General features: G+C 45.9%; 1 protein-coding gene across 4 annotated transcripts in view; it reads left to right on the top strand.

The window, feature by feature from the left end:
* The window catches only part of DPYSL2 (dihydropyrimidinase like 2), a 52,428-nt gene that overhangs the window by 14,038 nt on the left and 22,259 nt on the right, over window positions 1-16,131 (top strand). For all 4 annotated transcript variants that reach the window (XM_030510203.1, XM_030510205.1, XM_030510206.1 and 1 more), the window contains one exon: window positions 1,204-1,388. In XM_030510203.1, coding sequence (XP_030366063.1) covers window positions 1,204-1,388 — 185 coding nt within the window. The remainder of the gene's footprint in view (window positions 1-1,203; window positions 1,389-16,131) is intronic.

Here is a 16,131-nt window from a genome sequence, read left to right as displayed (position 1 = left end):
CACAGAACCCCAGACTGGTTTCGGCTGGAAGGGAGCTTAAAGCTCATCCAGTTCCAACCCCCTGCCATGGGCAGGGACATCTTCCACTAGAGCAGGTTGCTCCAAGCCCCTGTGTCCAACCTGGCCTTGAACACTGCCAGGGATGGGGCAGCCACAGCTTCTCTGGGCACCCTGTGCCAGCGCCTCAGCACCCTCACAGGGAAGAGCTTCTGCCTCAGAGCTCATCTCAGTCTCCCCTCTGGCAGGTTAAAGCCATTCCCCTTGGCCTGTCCCTACAGGCCCTTGTCCAAAGTCCCTCTCCAGATTTCTTGTAGACCCTCTTTAGGTATTGGAAGACTGTTTTAAAGTCTCCTCTGATCCTGTATTTGAGGACTGAGGTTCAGACCTCTTTCCAGCATGCTGCTATGTTTTCCGTCCTGAAACATGTTTCTGGCATGTTAAATATATTACAGATCTCTTTGGAAAATTACTCCTAGGACGAGGCAGAGGTTACAAACAAGGAATTTTCCTGTTCTGGCTGAAGGGTCAGCACATGTGCTTTGTTAATCAAGGTTAAAAGTTAAGGGAGCCAGCCAAAGTCAGCTAATGAGTTGCAATAAATGTATCATCCACTGTTGCTCTTCTAAAAATAGGTTTGTGAAGAGCTGGACTGGAGAGACCTTCGAGGGTCTCATCAGGGATTTGGTAACCAGTATCTGCACGGGTTTATGTTTGTGCAGGGACTACATAATGCATGAAATTAGACGACATAGAGGCAAAAGTTCTTCCAGGGCTTCCAAAACAATGCTAACATCAGAAATGCTGTTGGGCAGCTAGAATCAAGTGTTGAACTGGCACTTGGCAACCCCAGTCCAGCCCCAGTAAAGCTGCTCAGAGGCTCTTGCTGGGTTTGGTGCAGTGATCATCTGCCACTGTGGTTTCTTGTCCTTCCTGTTAAGTCTAATATTGCCCTCAGGTCCTGAAGTAGTTGCACACTTTGCTCTCACTTGTACAAGTGCTTCAAGGGGAAGGGTTGGAACTAGATGATCTTAAGGTCTTTTCCAGCCCTAACCATTCTATGATTCTATGTATGTATCCTGATCCCGTAAGTTGCTTTATATGGAAAAAGAAAGCACTAGCCAGGTTAAGTAGCACAGGGGTGTATGTTTACAGGCTGTTTGCCTTGCTTGTGTCTGACTCGCTGTTTGAAACCTGTTTACCCAGGCAAATAGGAGAGAATCTGATTGTGCCAGGGGGAGTGAAAACTATTGAAGCCCATGGCAGGATGGTGATTCCGGGAGGGATTGATGTTCACACCCGCTTCCAGATGCCGGAACAAGGGATGACGTCTGCTGATGACTTCTTCCAAGGGACCAAGGCTGCGCTGGCTGGGGGCACCACCATGATCAGTAAGCTGGCTGCTTTTTCTCTTCCATTAAAGCTTTACTTCTCTTTCTCAGACAAGTTCAGAAACTGGGGGCTCTATAAGTTTTATGTATTTTGGACCAGGTTGCTGAGAATAAGCTTGTGTAGGGGTAGGAAAAGCCATGGCAAAGCAAGACCCCAGGATTTCCTGCAGCTGTCAGTCACTCTACTTGTCTTCTCTGTTGGCAGGATTTACCTTGCTACTTGTAAGGATTTACCTTGCTACTTCAGACCCAGGAATCTGACTTAGCCACATTCTTGGGTCTGCTCCTACTGAAACCAGTGTCACTTTGACTTCTGGCACCAGCAGCAGATTCTTCACATTGCTGTGCCCTGGTTCCTTTCTTCATGATGTCTATGGGTAGATGTCCATCATATGGTTCACACCCAGACGTTTGATGCCTGTGTACTTTGTGTCTTTGAAAACTATGCCACCTATTTGAAGATTTGCACATACCCATGTATGTACGCAGCTTTAGCACCAGGATTTGAGTTAGCACTGTGCCGTAGGTGCTCGTATCCTCTTTTGGAGGAAGAGAGAAATCGGGAAATGAAAATACCTCAAAATAAAAAGACAGACAGACTGCTCTGCTGACAGCAGGATCAGACACTCCCAGTGTTCCTCTCTGGCTCTAAAATACCTCATGAATGACTTCCAGGCTGTCTGTCCCCATTTGTGTTGGCTACAGATGCTTGGCTAGTCAGAGCCAGGATCTTAAAGCTCCGTGAGTGAGTCATTGTTAACCTTGGTTGAGCTAGAGGCAAAAAATACAGCCCTGTGTTGCAGTGGAGCTCATCACGTGTAAACTGTAACGCAGAGCCCTGGAGTCTGTTGCCGCATCTGGGGATCAAGGATAAAGGTGTAAAGTGATACGATAGTTGAGCATCTTGCACTCTTTCATGTGCTCTGAGGTGCTGCCACTTCAGAGGAGGGGAGTTAAAGTACAGAGAAATGCTGTCTGATCCACGGATATAAGGAGATCTCAGGCACAGCCAGGAATCAGCCTAACTCTCCTTGGTTCAAACCTAGCTCCTTATGGACTAGAACATCCTCATCTCTTAGGGGCTGGTTGTGAGTGATGCTCTGGTGGGTGGGCATTGATTGACGTGGAGGTTGGGAGTAGGAGCCAAGGGTCTAAATGCAGCTGGACTGTTTGTGCTTCAAAAGCAAATCTTTTATTTTGGGTCTGAACCTTTCAAAGAGGTTGTCTCTGGCCCATGAACTTGGTCTAATGCTTTAAATAGATAACCTTGAAATGACCCAGGAAATGATTTTTCATAATGTTATCACTTTAGAGTGCTGTGTATGAAGATAACTCACATGTGTGGAGAACATGAAGTGGGAGCGTGGCTGTGCATGGTCTCATTCTGCTTCTAATATCCAGTTTGTCTTCAATCTTTGTCAGTTTAATAACACTGAAACGATGGTTTCTTTTCAGCTTCAGTTCACTGACTTTGTTCATTGGTTGTTCCTTTGTCATTAGTACACCTGGTTCACACTTGAATTACCATTTTATTCTTCCTTGTTAAGCTGAATTAGATCAAAATACCATTCTCTGCCATCTGCATCTGCCCTTCCCACAGCATCACTTCCCCCAGGGCCACTTCTTAAAACATTTGGAGCAGAAATTGCTTAGGCAAAATTTTCTGCAGTGGCCCTTTGGTTGCTCTATTTTGCCTATGCAGGGCCTCATACTTCAGAAATGCTTGCACCTTTCCCTGTAGGCATACCTCTATACTGCCTCTGTGACTGTAGGGTCTGAATAATTCACTCCTTGTGAGTGAATTATATATATATAATAATTATATATATATATCAGATGGTGTTTGTAACACATGGCTGAGATAGGGAAGTTGGAGGAGAGGCCCCCATTTTATAGCTTCTCCTTTTACAGCTGTGAAAAATCAGCACAATGCAGATTATGACTATGGGCAAACCATGCAGAGGAGGCTGGTGGCTACACTTGACCTTACTGCCTTTCTCAGTGTCTTGGATTAGGAAACCAAACCACACAATCATCTCTGAATGAAACCCATCTTCCTGAAGCATAGCAGCAACGACAGTAACTGGACTGCTTAGGATGATGGAGAGACATCTCTGGGTGGGTACCAGCAACTGGAGCTGGGGATAAATAGTCCAACCAGACTTCAAAGCTGCAGAGCCTCTGCTCTGTGTCAGCTCAGCTCTTCTCTTAGCAAAATTATACCATTGCAGGAAGGGTTTTCCACCATGAAGCACACAGGGCTGCCCCAGTGAGTGTGCTCTTGGTGGGTGGCCTTTGGTTTTTCCCAAAGCAGGTGGGAGTTGAGTTGTGGCTGATGGCAGCATTTTTGTTCCCTCATGATAAATGGGATAGCATTTAGTGAGCTAGACTCATCACAACCGAATTTCGGCCTGAAAATGACACACTCATGTTTGTCATTGTATATTTTTGTGGGAAAACCCATCCATGTTTCTTCGTTTATGCTTTAAGCAAACTTTTTATGATTTATTTACAAAGCCCTTCACTCCATCTGGTTTTCTCTTTTATACGTAGCCCTCATTTTGGGCAAGGAAACAGGTTAGTGGGCTTTCTGCTCCAATTTGTTTCACGTTTCCATGCAGGAGGGCACTTCCAGGCTGTTTATTTTACAATCACTGGAGGGAAATATTTGTTTTATGTACATTTTTCAGTGCGATTAAACCAAGAACCTTGGCTGGGTCTCTGTTGGTTGTTGGGTTTATAGAAACTGTGGGTGAAATCCTGGCTGCAGCGAGGGAACAGAGTGGTGTCATTGAGCTCAGCAATGCCAGGAGCTCCCCCTGTGTGTCCGGTTTGGTTTCAGTGAACTTCGTTTTAAGCTCAGCTCAATTTTGTTGTTGTTCCTTTAATTCTCATGGCAAACACATCCAAGGGAAGCATACAGGAGTTCAAGAATGTAACCTATTGTTTCCAAGCCCTGTTCTCATTTGCTTCCGTTCCCCTTTAAAGTAAATTCATTACTAGAGCATCAGAGAGAGGAGAATCTGACTTTCAAGTGGTGTCAAATGGAGCAGCCCCATTTTCTGTGTGGAACCAGTGGAGATCTGTCCTGGTGGGATGCAGGTCTGGCTCCAATCCAGTGCTTTCTGGCTCATCCTCTGGTCGGCTGGAATGAGGGAGTGAATGGTCTGAATTAGCCCTTTTCTGCCCTACATCACCTCCGTTCCCGTAGGGCTCTGCAGTCCTGGCTTTCCTGCACCCTCCTCTGCGTGGCTTCCCTCAGGAGTTGGGGCTGGTTTCTTTTCTAGCTGCCCATTTCACAGAGGCCACCTGCCCAGGAATTCCAGCTGCGATCCTTCTGTCTCTGCTCTCTTCAGGGCCAAAGGCAAGACTCCAGCTGACTTTGCTCATGTGTGGGGAAATAGAGTTGGTTTTGCTGAGAGATGATGTATCGTGATAGGATTGGTTGTGTTTTCTAGATGACAGTTTGCATGATCCTTTCTCTGTCCCTGCGTTAAGCCAGTTTCAGTGTGGATGTGTCAGCCAAGGGTGAAAGGGGCTGCATGTGTTTCAGGATAACATTTCTCTGGAATAAAACTTGGATTATCACCCTTTTAAAATGTCAGAATGCAGAGTTTGGGCAACAGGTTGAAGGGAAGATTCCAGGATGATCCGTAGAAGGCTTTGGAGGAGAGAGGAGTATTAGGCTCCAGCTTGTTCGGGGTAGCTTCCATAAGCTCCTCTGTTTTTCATAGAAGGGATCAGTCCTTCCAGAGTTTGGGAAAAGGACTCTGTCTGAAGTTGCCCTTTACAAGAGGCTCTTCCTCATTCATGGAGCCACAGTTTTGTTGAGCTAAAGATGGCTTTTTTGAGCCCCTATTGTCCCAGCCTGAGACAGGTTGATGCCTTAGGATATAGAACAGTCCCTGGAGCTATTACAAAAGGAAGGGACCACTGCTAAGAACAGGGTGGCCCCGCTAAGCCTGATGGTAGTTTGGTGGCTTCTTAACTGTGATGGGTGAAATCCTCATCAAAATCAATGGTAAAACTCCCCCTGATTTTGGCAGAGGCAGGATTGCCTTTCTCTGCTGCTTCAGCAGAAGGGGTGAAGCTGAGCTGTGTATATCCCCTGTCTCTCTGATCCTCTGGTGTGTTTAATGGCCTAGTGAGAACTGCATCTCTCCAGCCCAGCTCCCACGCACATTTCATCCCGCTCTCCCAAAGACCATGCCTCTTCCTGGGGATCTGCTGGCCTTGAGGGAAATTGCTTGCTGACATTGCCTGTGTTGACTCAGTCAACCACTGTTATAATCATAGAGAGAAATTACAGTGAGAGAAATTATAGCTCTTTATGGTTTGGTGACTTGGAAGGCAGCTGCCTTTTGAACTTGACTAGCAGTTATCCTAATAACATGGAGAACGTACACTGGGGATATGAGCCTTGGTATCTTGGGAGGTTCAGAAAATGAAGGGGAACTTCACATGGGCTACAGTCTGCTTCCTAATGCTACACCCTACTATTAAAGAGAGAACTCATGTGCAGCATGGCAGAGGTTTTCAGGAGTGTGTTGGCTGCTCAGCTCAGCTACAGTCGAATCTGTACTGAGTTGACACCAGGTCTCCTGGGTCATCCTGAAGATCACCACCTTGCTAGGAGGAGTGTTTCCAGTGTAGCATGCTTCCTCACCTCTTGGTTTTTGAAGTGAGCATGACTTGAGAGAATGGAGCCTTCCCAAAGGAGATCAGGGTCTAAACCTGCAATATTGTGAGCTTAGAGTAGGCTTTAGAAAAGGACGAGGGCAGCGTGCTGTGGGATGGTGTTTAGACCCACTGGTGAAGACTAGATCATATTCTACCCTACTGGGTGCTGCTGTTTTATATAATTGGGGTTAGTCTTATCCTGAGGGAAAGCAAGAGTAAATGGTGGGCAAAGGAGGACAGACACAGACACAGAAGGAGGTGACAGCAGTGGTCATGCGGTAACTTGTGGCTGAGCTGGCAGTGTGCACCCCAGTGCTTTGAGGCCAAGGGCAGGCACCACAGAGCTGCAGTGTCTCCCCAAGCTCTGTGCACACAGAGCTGCATTGTTCCGCAGACACCAGCCTGGATTTTGTGTCTCTTTGCACCCAGTCGCAGAGATAAAAGAGGAACTGTGTGGTTGGATCTAGCACTTCAGATGGGCTGTGTTGGGGTGGATGGCTTGTCTCACTTTCTAGCAGCAGGTGGTGGTTCTTCTGCAGCAAAAAAATGTTTAATTCTCTAGAAATACAATGAAAATCTCCACTCGCAGAGAAGATTATTGCTGATTTACATGGGTAGAGGCTCCCTTGAACTCAGTTACTAAGATAATGCCATTACCACACAGGAGTGCAGAGTTCCTCTGGCCCTTTCTCTTCTCTCCCCCGCTCCTCTTGGTGCTTTTTATACACACACACCCCCCCCCCTTGCCTCTGCACTGATTCAGGCTGAATCTTGTTTGCTTCACTGACTCCCAGCTTGCTGCTGTGATGCTGGTGGCTCTCATTCAGAGCAGGCTTAAAACCATTCATGAGAAAGTCAGTTCCCTCAACAAAGATGGGCACTCCCCTGTGGTGAGCTCCTCTTCTCAAGCTTTTAAACCCCTCTGAAGTCCATCAGGCATCTCTGCCTGCAGTAGTGTGTGCAGCTACTGTTGGGCTGACAGCCTGGCTTGCCAGGGCTGGCTCTGCTTCCCTGCGACGCTGGATGGGATCGCCTCTATTGTTCTGATGGGCTTTCCAAAGGGGTCTCATTGGAAGTGCAGGAAGCAAATCTGCCAAGTCCTTGATGTCTCTTGCCAGTTAGCACAGAAGGAAACAGCTGTTCACTCCTCAGCCTACGTTGTGTGTTATTATGTGTGGTTTATTATTTTGCTTTCCCCTTTGGGCTGCAACTATTGTTTGTCATCTCTTTGCTGCTGCGAGAAAAGGCTCCTGTGAGGAACAGATGAGCACTTCAGGAGCTATGGAGCTTTGCCTCAGGTTATGCAGGAGGCCTGTGGTGTGAGAGGGTCTTTAACCCTGACTGTCAGGCTTTGGGGCTGATTTCTCTGCCCACCAGCTGGGCTGTCTTTCCTTCTTAGTGCCGAGAGGTGAATCAGCAGTGTCTGGTGTTGGGCTGGAGTCCTGAAGCCACTGCAGTCCAGCACAGCTTGTTTGTCAGTCAATCTGTAGGTGTTTCTGCCTATATTCCCATCATTTGCCTTCCCCAGAGCTGCTCTGGATCCTGGCCCTTGCTCCTCTCCCAGCCTTCCATCTCTTTGGCAACACCAGTTCTGTTAGGGAGCAGGTGAGCAGAGCCTTTGCTCTGTTTGGTTTGCTCTGTTCTGCTCTGGACCAGCTCCATCCGTGTGGATGGAGGCTATCCCACACATGCTGGAGCCTGGAGCCTCTGCTTTAGTTGGGAACAAATGGATCCTGAAATGGCAGCGGCACTGAGTGCAGCCGTCTTCCTGCAGATGTGACTGACCTAGATTTTTCCATGCATCCAAAAAGAGGGATTTGGCACTCACTCAGGGGAAATAACCAGTGCTGTCTGTTTATGCAATAGCACTTAATACCTCTTATTCCATATAATGGTTGGGATCAGTAGTGCTGCTTTCCCCCTGCATGGAGAAGGTTCATGTTCTTTTGTTTGAAGAGCTGCTTTTCTTGCTTTCACACCCCCAGTGCTCTCCTCCCCAAGTCCCATGCCTTATAGGTAACACGAAGAAGTAAAGAACTAATGGATATCACCAGTGTGTCATGTCTTACATAGCCCCTTACATCAGTGGAAAAGGCATGTGGTACTTCGAAGGGTGCAGGTGTAAATTTGGGTGCTCTACCTAAAGCCTATCAACTGTAGATGGAAAAGCAATCTTAAAACACAATTATCCACCTCCACCGATGTAACACCATTAGCTGTCGGTGATGGGTTTTCAGGGCATGTGTGTTAAACCTTGCTAGATAACCTGCCTTAATCCTTAAACCTGCAAGTTGAGACAAGGCCTTAGAAGAAACAGCAGGAAATGGTGCCTCTAGCTCTTTCCTTGGCTTGTTTTTTTCTGGGCATGGATTTTTGCCTTCCCACCACTGTTCAGTCCTTTGGGTTCTTTTACCTTCCGTTAGCTTGGCTCAGCAGAAACCATCCTGGTCAGACAGGAGCTTTGAACTTTCCACTTTGGGAATTAGCTTTGTGTGTCAGGGGAAGGAAGCAAGTGATGTGTGGTGGAAGTGGTGGCTAAAACTAAACGGGGTGTTTCTCACTTGGGGTGGATTTGGGCAAGTGCTGTCTTTTCCATCTTCCCTTCAGCCACTGTGCCTTCAGTTCGTAGATCCCATCTGTTTCTTAGAAGCTGGATTTTCTTTTAATCTTTCTGGTGAGAGGGAGAGATGTTTAAGGCATGCAAATGAGCTCCTCCTGTCTAGCATGCTTCAGTCAGGCTTATAAACTGCTGTGCCTGCATCTTTGCACAACCCGAACTCCCATGGAAGCTTTGTGCATTTGAAAGGAATGCAGCGATGGGCACTGAAGAGTTATGGCTTCTGGGAAAACTCTTTTCTTCCTTTGGTACACCATGGTTAGTGTTAGGATTACGTCTGGGACAATGGGGATGTCATTGAATTTCTCCGTGCTAGTTGCTAGCTGTCAGTAGTGGGAGGTGGCTGTTGCTGAAGGGTTCTAAGCTTGAATTCAAGTAAGTTAAGTTCACCTAGACCCTCAGGAGTGTGAAGTGATTATATTTATGTAGAGGTGCCTGGGAGCCTGATGTGTGAAATACTGGAGGCCACCTAGGAATGAGGTCCCTGTCCCTCCCAGACAACAGACACGCAGTCCGTGCAGCGCATGGTGCACAGCTCTGGTTACTGTCAGGATATGGATAAAAGGAAAAACCCTGTGTGAGGGAGACGAGGTGAGCCCTGTGTGCATAAAGTGCGTTTGGCTTCCTGGATTCTGAAAGCCTATTCGAAGTAAGAAGAGGAACCATTAGACTTCAACGTGGGAATGTTAACTGGGAGATCTCTTGGTGGGTTTTCAGAGCCCCTCAAGAAGGGCCGTGCTTTTGGAAGTTCCCCTTTCTGATGGCTTCTAGGGCATCTTTCCACCAGATTGCTTTGTTCCCAAAGCACTTACATATGTGCAGTGTGTATATTTTTGGAATCTGGGGGACTCGGTGGTGTTTTACATATGCATGAAATTCCCTGGTACAGCCTACAGGCAAAGGGAGCTGGTAAAGGAGTTCCTTGAGAACGACCCCATCTTATTACACAGCACCACTTTTGTGCAAAGGAGGAGAAAGGGGAGAGTTCCCAAAGGATAGCACAGCACGAGATAGTGTAACCCAATATTGCTTCAAAACCTCATTCCAGAAATGTGTCAGTTCATGATACTTCCCAACAGACTTTTCTTTAGTTCAGATAAGATTGCTCAGGATTTATATCAGTGTCCAAAGAGAAGAGTTCAGCTACTGATGGGGTACAAAGTACTTTCCTAACTGATGTGCAGACACTCTTTATCCACTGTGAACTGAAGAAGTTTTGTAAAGTCTTTGTAGTACAAACTTAGCTGGAGATAAATGGAGATGTGCAGGATGTTCTTACATGAAGTAGAATTAGGTCGTAGTACCAACACCAGAGTTTGCTTCTGCTGCTCTTTGAAGCAGTTAGTTCTTTTGCTATGCGAACACTCTGTAAAAGGGGAAACTAGGAGCAGTGTGGAACTGACTCCCACCGAGCTGCCCCTCAGCATGGATTCAGGGCCAGTTCAAGGTATTGATCAGTCTGGTTTTCATGTTTGAGACAGGAAATTAAGTTAGGGTCTAGAATGTAAGAGTTGCCTGTAAAAGCTTAGTGCATGGAAAACATAAATGGCAGCGTCTTGGCAGTGTGAGTTTTCTTAACCAGGTTGCTTTAGTGGTCCTGGGTTGGAAGAGCCACAGGCTTTGTGTCTGTCTTTGCCTTGGCCAGATCAGGTGATGCGCAAGAGTGCGTCAAACATGGTGCTTTGTGCCCCCAAACTTGGGGTTCTTCATGGGTGTGGGAAGCTGCCAGCCTGCCTGGGAGGCCAGGCAGGGCTATTTCAGACCTGGAGGAAGGAAATTCGACAGCTGGAGACTGTGTCACAGAATTCCCTATTTAAACAAAGGATGATCTAGTTAGGAGCTCCTACAGGTTAATTATTACAGCAATCTCCATAGCTAATTTGCAGGCAATATTAGCCTTACAGAGCTGTAGAAGGAGGCCCTGCCCATGGCAGGGGTTTGGAACTAGATGATCTTTGAGGTCCCTTCCAACCTAAACCATTCTGTGATAGAAAACTAGCAAATGGGCAGGTGTGCTCAGAAAATAGACATGTGCAGTGTCAATGTACCTGCTTGAGCTCTGTCCTACAACAGGTTTGTTAGAAAATAGGTTCTGCTGCATCCCCATATAAGATCCCACCACAGTTTTGTCTATGGACAAATGGACATTTGGTTCTGCTTCAGTTCTGGCTTCCTTGTCTATAGTTGTGTTTGACAACCAGCAGTGGTTTAACTGAGAACACAGTGGGGACTCTTGGTGTCCTACCAGCAGTGGACATGGTCCGATGGTGATGGATGAGAACCTCTTCCTCAAAACATGATGTAACTTCGTCTCAGCCACGAGAAGAGGAAGCGTTTGGTCCTTGTCCAGGGAGGGGAGATGTTTATATGGCAAATCCACAGAGGGGAAGGACAGGTTCACCAAGCCAATCTTTTTTCCCCCATTTCCCTTACAAGCTGTTTAAAACGAAGTGATTCTGCAGAGTCAGAACTCTTTGCATTTAGTTTATCTCGTTGGGGAAAATATGAATCTCTCTAATCCTGAAAACATAAAACCCTCTTGGAACCATCACAGATTTCCATTGTAAAAACTCCCATCCTGCAGTTGTGTTCCTCTTCATCTCCAGCACCCCCCTGAGACAACCACGGGCAGTGAAATGGAGCTGGGAAGCCAAGATCTGGTCTTGGAGACAATGATCCAAATCCAGAACTGTTCCAGCTTCCTGGCTAGTGGAAAAAGCCTGATGGGCAGGGTACATCTCCACTGCCCTGAGAGGGACAGAGCTGGCTTACGGCACTTGATCTTTTGTCCTCTTGTTTCTGATCAAACTTTTGCCCCTTGGATGTGTTGTTATAGTTGTGTTTTGCCTGGACTTGAAATCCATAGCTACAAACAGAGGTTTTCTCAATCCCATTCCCTGAAGGATTACAGACCACTTTATACTGAAGTCTTTGAAGTCCTCTGTGCTGCTTTTCATGGGCTTCAAGTGTGGAATATGCCTAAAAGGAAGAATGACTCTTGGAATCACTTAAATATCCCTTTTGAACTTGGCTCTCCTCCTCCTCTGTCATGATGACCTCCTGAGATTCAAGCATAGCTTGGGTGTACAATAAACCTGTACTTAAAGAAGTGGAGCCTTTTTTGATCTCATCTTCATGTGTTGTCATTCCAGCTGTTGAAGCAGTTTATGAATTGCTGTTTGGACATACAGACCTCCTGTTCTATACATTTGTGTCCAGCTGGCATTAAATTCTTAATCATACTTTGGACCTCATCAGCAAAAAAGACACAAGTGAAATATCTGTATGACATCAGTGAGGGACTAACAGAACATTGCAGTCTGAAAATGTAATCAGTGCAGCACAGATATGTCTCATTCTTCTGAGCCTGCTCCAGTTTCTGATTTCTCTACATCAAGTCTAATAAACTGTATCTAAACTGACAGAAAACAACATGTAATATTATGTAGCTTGTCTTGTCTTCTGTTGCTTTGGCAGACACAGCCCTTTTGTAGCTGTGTTAACATGGGAGATGCTGTTCTATGCAGAGTGGTGTTACTCTTTGGAATAATCTCTTTATTTAATACCTTTTCTTGGGGGGAAAAAGCCAAACAATAAAACAAAGTGGGAATAAATCCCCACAGAAATGCAAAGCTAAAGTCTGAGGGCTGGATCCAGGATGTTAAGAAAATTCTTCATTTGACTTCTCATTACCTTCAAGTGTATCATCTTAGGTACGTCAGCTGTGGTAACCTTAAAAGTGATCTTGTTGCTATCCTTCCTTGTCCTAGATCACAAACATGACCTGGAGTGTGGTTTAGAGGAAGAACTGGGTAGGAAATCAGAACGTAGGAGATGGGAGGCTCTTGTAGGTTACTTGGTTTGGGATTTTTGAGCTCAGAAGCAATGCTGAGGTCTTTTTCTAGCCTGAATTGATGCAGAGCTAGTGAGCGGGCAGTTGTGCTTCAATACTTGAAGCAGAAGTCTTATTGCTGCGAGGCTTGACTTGTGAACAGCTTTGTTACTGGATAAGGCAGCTTTTAGTAGCTCTACATGTAAAAGGGTCGTAATACATAACTAATAGTAGACGGGACTGTGGTATTTTACCTGCTGAGAGTTTGAAGTCTCTGGATGAAATAAGGTCCGTGATTATGGGATAATCTGTGAAGCTTCTGGGGTCGGTCAAGGGCCTGACTTCCAGTTCATGTATATTGACTTTATTCCGCTCGCTTTCATAGCATTATTCCCAGTTCACACCAGTGCCAGGAGAATACTACTGCAGTCATAGACTAGCAGCAACTCCAGACTTCTAAACAGGGAGCTGTGCAATTACCAGGGCTGAATTTAATTACAGCCTCTCAATAAAATGGCTTGTGACAGAATGTACAACTCAATAAATTCACAAGATTTCATCACATGCAGTTGCTGTGGAGATGAGGTAGTATTAAACAGGCAGATATGCTTAGAGTGATCAAGCTGCTCTTTAAAGTTTTGGGTAGGGAAATCTGTCTGCTAACAGTTAAGCTTAAACGCTGAGGATTTTCACCTTATAAACTCCTTTTAAACAATAGGCACATTTAATGCTAGTAGGAGCAGGAAATAATGTGCAAAACTGCAGTTTATAATAGCAGCTGGAGCCCTGCATACAAGGTTTTATTACACACAATTTTTGTGACATCTGACCCTCATTCACATTTATATTGTCCATATCAAATAGCTTTTGTCTTTCCTGATAGTGATGTTCATTAGCTGAAGCCTGAGAAGAATTTCATGTGTGCTTCTTCTTTAATGAAGAATTTCATTAAACCAGTTGAAAAAGACCTTTTAGAAGAGAAAGCTGGAACCAAGGGCTATTAATAGAAGCTGCAGGAAGGGGCTTTGAGCAAGCCAAGGCCTGCTCCAATGAGACAGGATGCAAAAGAGAAAAACCTGCGCATGCCACAGTACCAGGAAGCTATAAAGCCCATTAATCCCCACCCATGAGGACATCATCCAAAAAGTAAAGTTTGGTTTGCAAGGCACGGCTAAGAGCTGAATTCAGCTCTCCCACTGAAGCAATAATTTCTCCTGAGCTTAGCGAGGGGTCAAAAATATAAAGGCATGGCTCTTCAGCTGCATTTTTGAGAGCTTCCAAGTGCCAGGGAGAGATTACATGGGATTTTTTATGGCTTCAGTCTCAAAACATCCTGCAGGCTGTTGGTGAAATTCCCCAGTCTTCTGTGTTTGGTCCCTCATGCTCATGCAGAGTAGCTGCCTCCGTTCTCAAGCTGGGCACTTGTTCAGGGTCTGAGCGGGAGCCACAGCTATCTCCCTGCTTTGGACAAGCTCTCCAGGACCAGAAAGCCACAGTATATCCGAGTTGGTAAAAGGGAGCCAAGATGTGATGCAATGTTTTAGGAAGCCACAGTTTGAGCTGAGATGGGCACCATTTTAAGTGTGCTCCGCAGCTGGTGGGTTGATATGGTTTAAAGTAAGGGAGGAGATAGAGCAGCTGAACAAAGAACAGAGATGTTTTTAAAGCCAACCTTTAATACATGCACTGACCAGTGATGTGATCAGTAAATGCTAGTGCTTTATAAACTGGTGCTCTCACTCCTCTTACCCTACTTAGATTTTTCATGCTTATGTTAAAACAATACTTTATTTTCCCCATACCTGGAAAGTTCTGTTTAAATCAATTCCTCTAAGTTTTTGCCTTCCCCTTTCATTTAACACTGTGTGTCTGATGCACTGGTGGTTTTTATCTTTCCCCCCCTCCCAGCATTCAACCATTTGGGCTCACTGGACACATACCATTTGAGTGTGGCTGGATGCCAGCTTTGGTATATTAAAGCCACACAGATAAGCTAACAGTGGTTAGTGGTGTTGTCTCACTCCAGCTTATTGTCTGCCTTTAATCTTGAGCCGATTAATCTGTCCAAGGAGGAGTGAAGGATCATGAGCAAGACAGGCTCATGGATGATGGGTGGGTGGGAGCTGAAATCCTTGGAAGTAAGAGCAGATGCACCTTGTAAGCAATGTGAAGCCGTATGGGATGAAGGGAGAGCAAAACCAGACACATCAGAGGGATAATTAAGTCTTAGTGATTGTGGCTGGAACGGTGGTGGGTACGCAGGTGCTCAGATCCCACTGCCTCCCAAAGGGAGGGGAAGGCTCAGCTTGGGAAAAAGATAAACAGACTATCCAGTAATTCTGGACTCTTGTCAGGATTTTACCAAGGGAAAACCTGGATGATTTGTAAAATACAAAATCCTTTTTTGATGTTTTTCTCTAACAGCAGCTGCTTTGCTGATGTGAAGGGGCTTCCTTGCTCCTAAGCCGCAGGCTGTTGCGTTTTTGGATTCTGCGTCTCAGAAGGTTAAAAGAGAAATCCACAGAATGTTTTCTGTTCATAGCTGAGAAACCACTGTAATCCTAACCTCCTCCCTGCCATGTAACTTGCTGGGAGTGATGTTAAATAAAGAGAAATATTAGGATTAGAGCTGAAATTCACTCTTGATTCAGGGAGCCACTACAAGGACCACAAGCTCTTTAATTCCTCCTTTGAAGGTTTCAGTACTGATGAAGTGATACTTAAGTGATCTTTCCTTTTCCTCTTTTTTTTTTTCACTTTGTTTCTGTTTTTGGAGTCAGCTTTGAGGTTAAACTGAGCTGGCAGCTTCCTTTTCAGACCTCAGCAGCTGACATCATTTGCACAGCAATAATCAGCAACAGGAAGAAAACATCTGGGCTTGGAAGCATGAAGACATCAAGGCTGTAGTGGTCTGGAGAATAAAGGGGTGACAACGGTCTGTTGCAACAGTTTGTCTTGAGTGCGTCCTGCAGACATGAGGCCACTCGAGTGGCTGCAGGAATTGAACATTCCTGGTTTCTGAGATGAAGGAACGAAGGATGGGGCAGTAAGTTGTTGGGTTCCCTAGAGAGAAGTGGGTCAGTGAGGTCAGGACAGCACGCTGCTTTCCGCATGGGAAGCCTCCCGGGTAATCTCCATGGCTGGGTTTGCTGCGTGCTCCAGTGGGTCAGAAGACCTCGTGTCCATGGTCCTGTGGCAGATCATACCCAAGGGTCATCCCAGGAACCTAGGGCTGTGGGAATGCAGCGGATGGAGCTTTCATCAGCTGCTTTGTGCTGCTCTGAAGCACAGGGACCTTAGAGGAAAAGCTTTTTGTTTTACTCTGAGCTCTTGAGCTGTGCCTGAGGACTGGAAGAACTTCCTCTGAGGTGCGTGTGGGCGATTCCTTTCCATACCAATAGGCAGGAGCAGTTGCAATGCTCAGTTCTTTTAAGAGCAGGCGAAGAATCAATCTCCACTCTTCTCCTTTAAAGGATCTATGCTCATTCTCACTTATTGGGACTCCTAAAAACCCCAACCCTCACATGTAGGGATGTAGCCATGGTCTTGCAATCTTGCAATCCCCTTCCATTGTATCAAGGGATGGTAAAATCGAGGAGACATTTGCATTTGTG

This window comes from Strigops habroptila, chromosome 21 (genome assembly GCF_004027225.2).
Source record: "Strigops habroptila isolate Jane chromosome 21, bStrHab1.2.pri, whole genome shotgun sequence".
Taxonomy (NCBI): domain Eukaryota; kingdom Metazoa; phylum Chordata; class Aves; order Psittaciformes; family Psittacidae; genus Strigops; species Strigops habroptila.
This window is presented reverse-complemented; position numbering and strand designations above follow the sequence as displayed.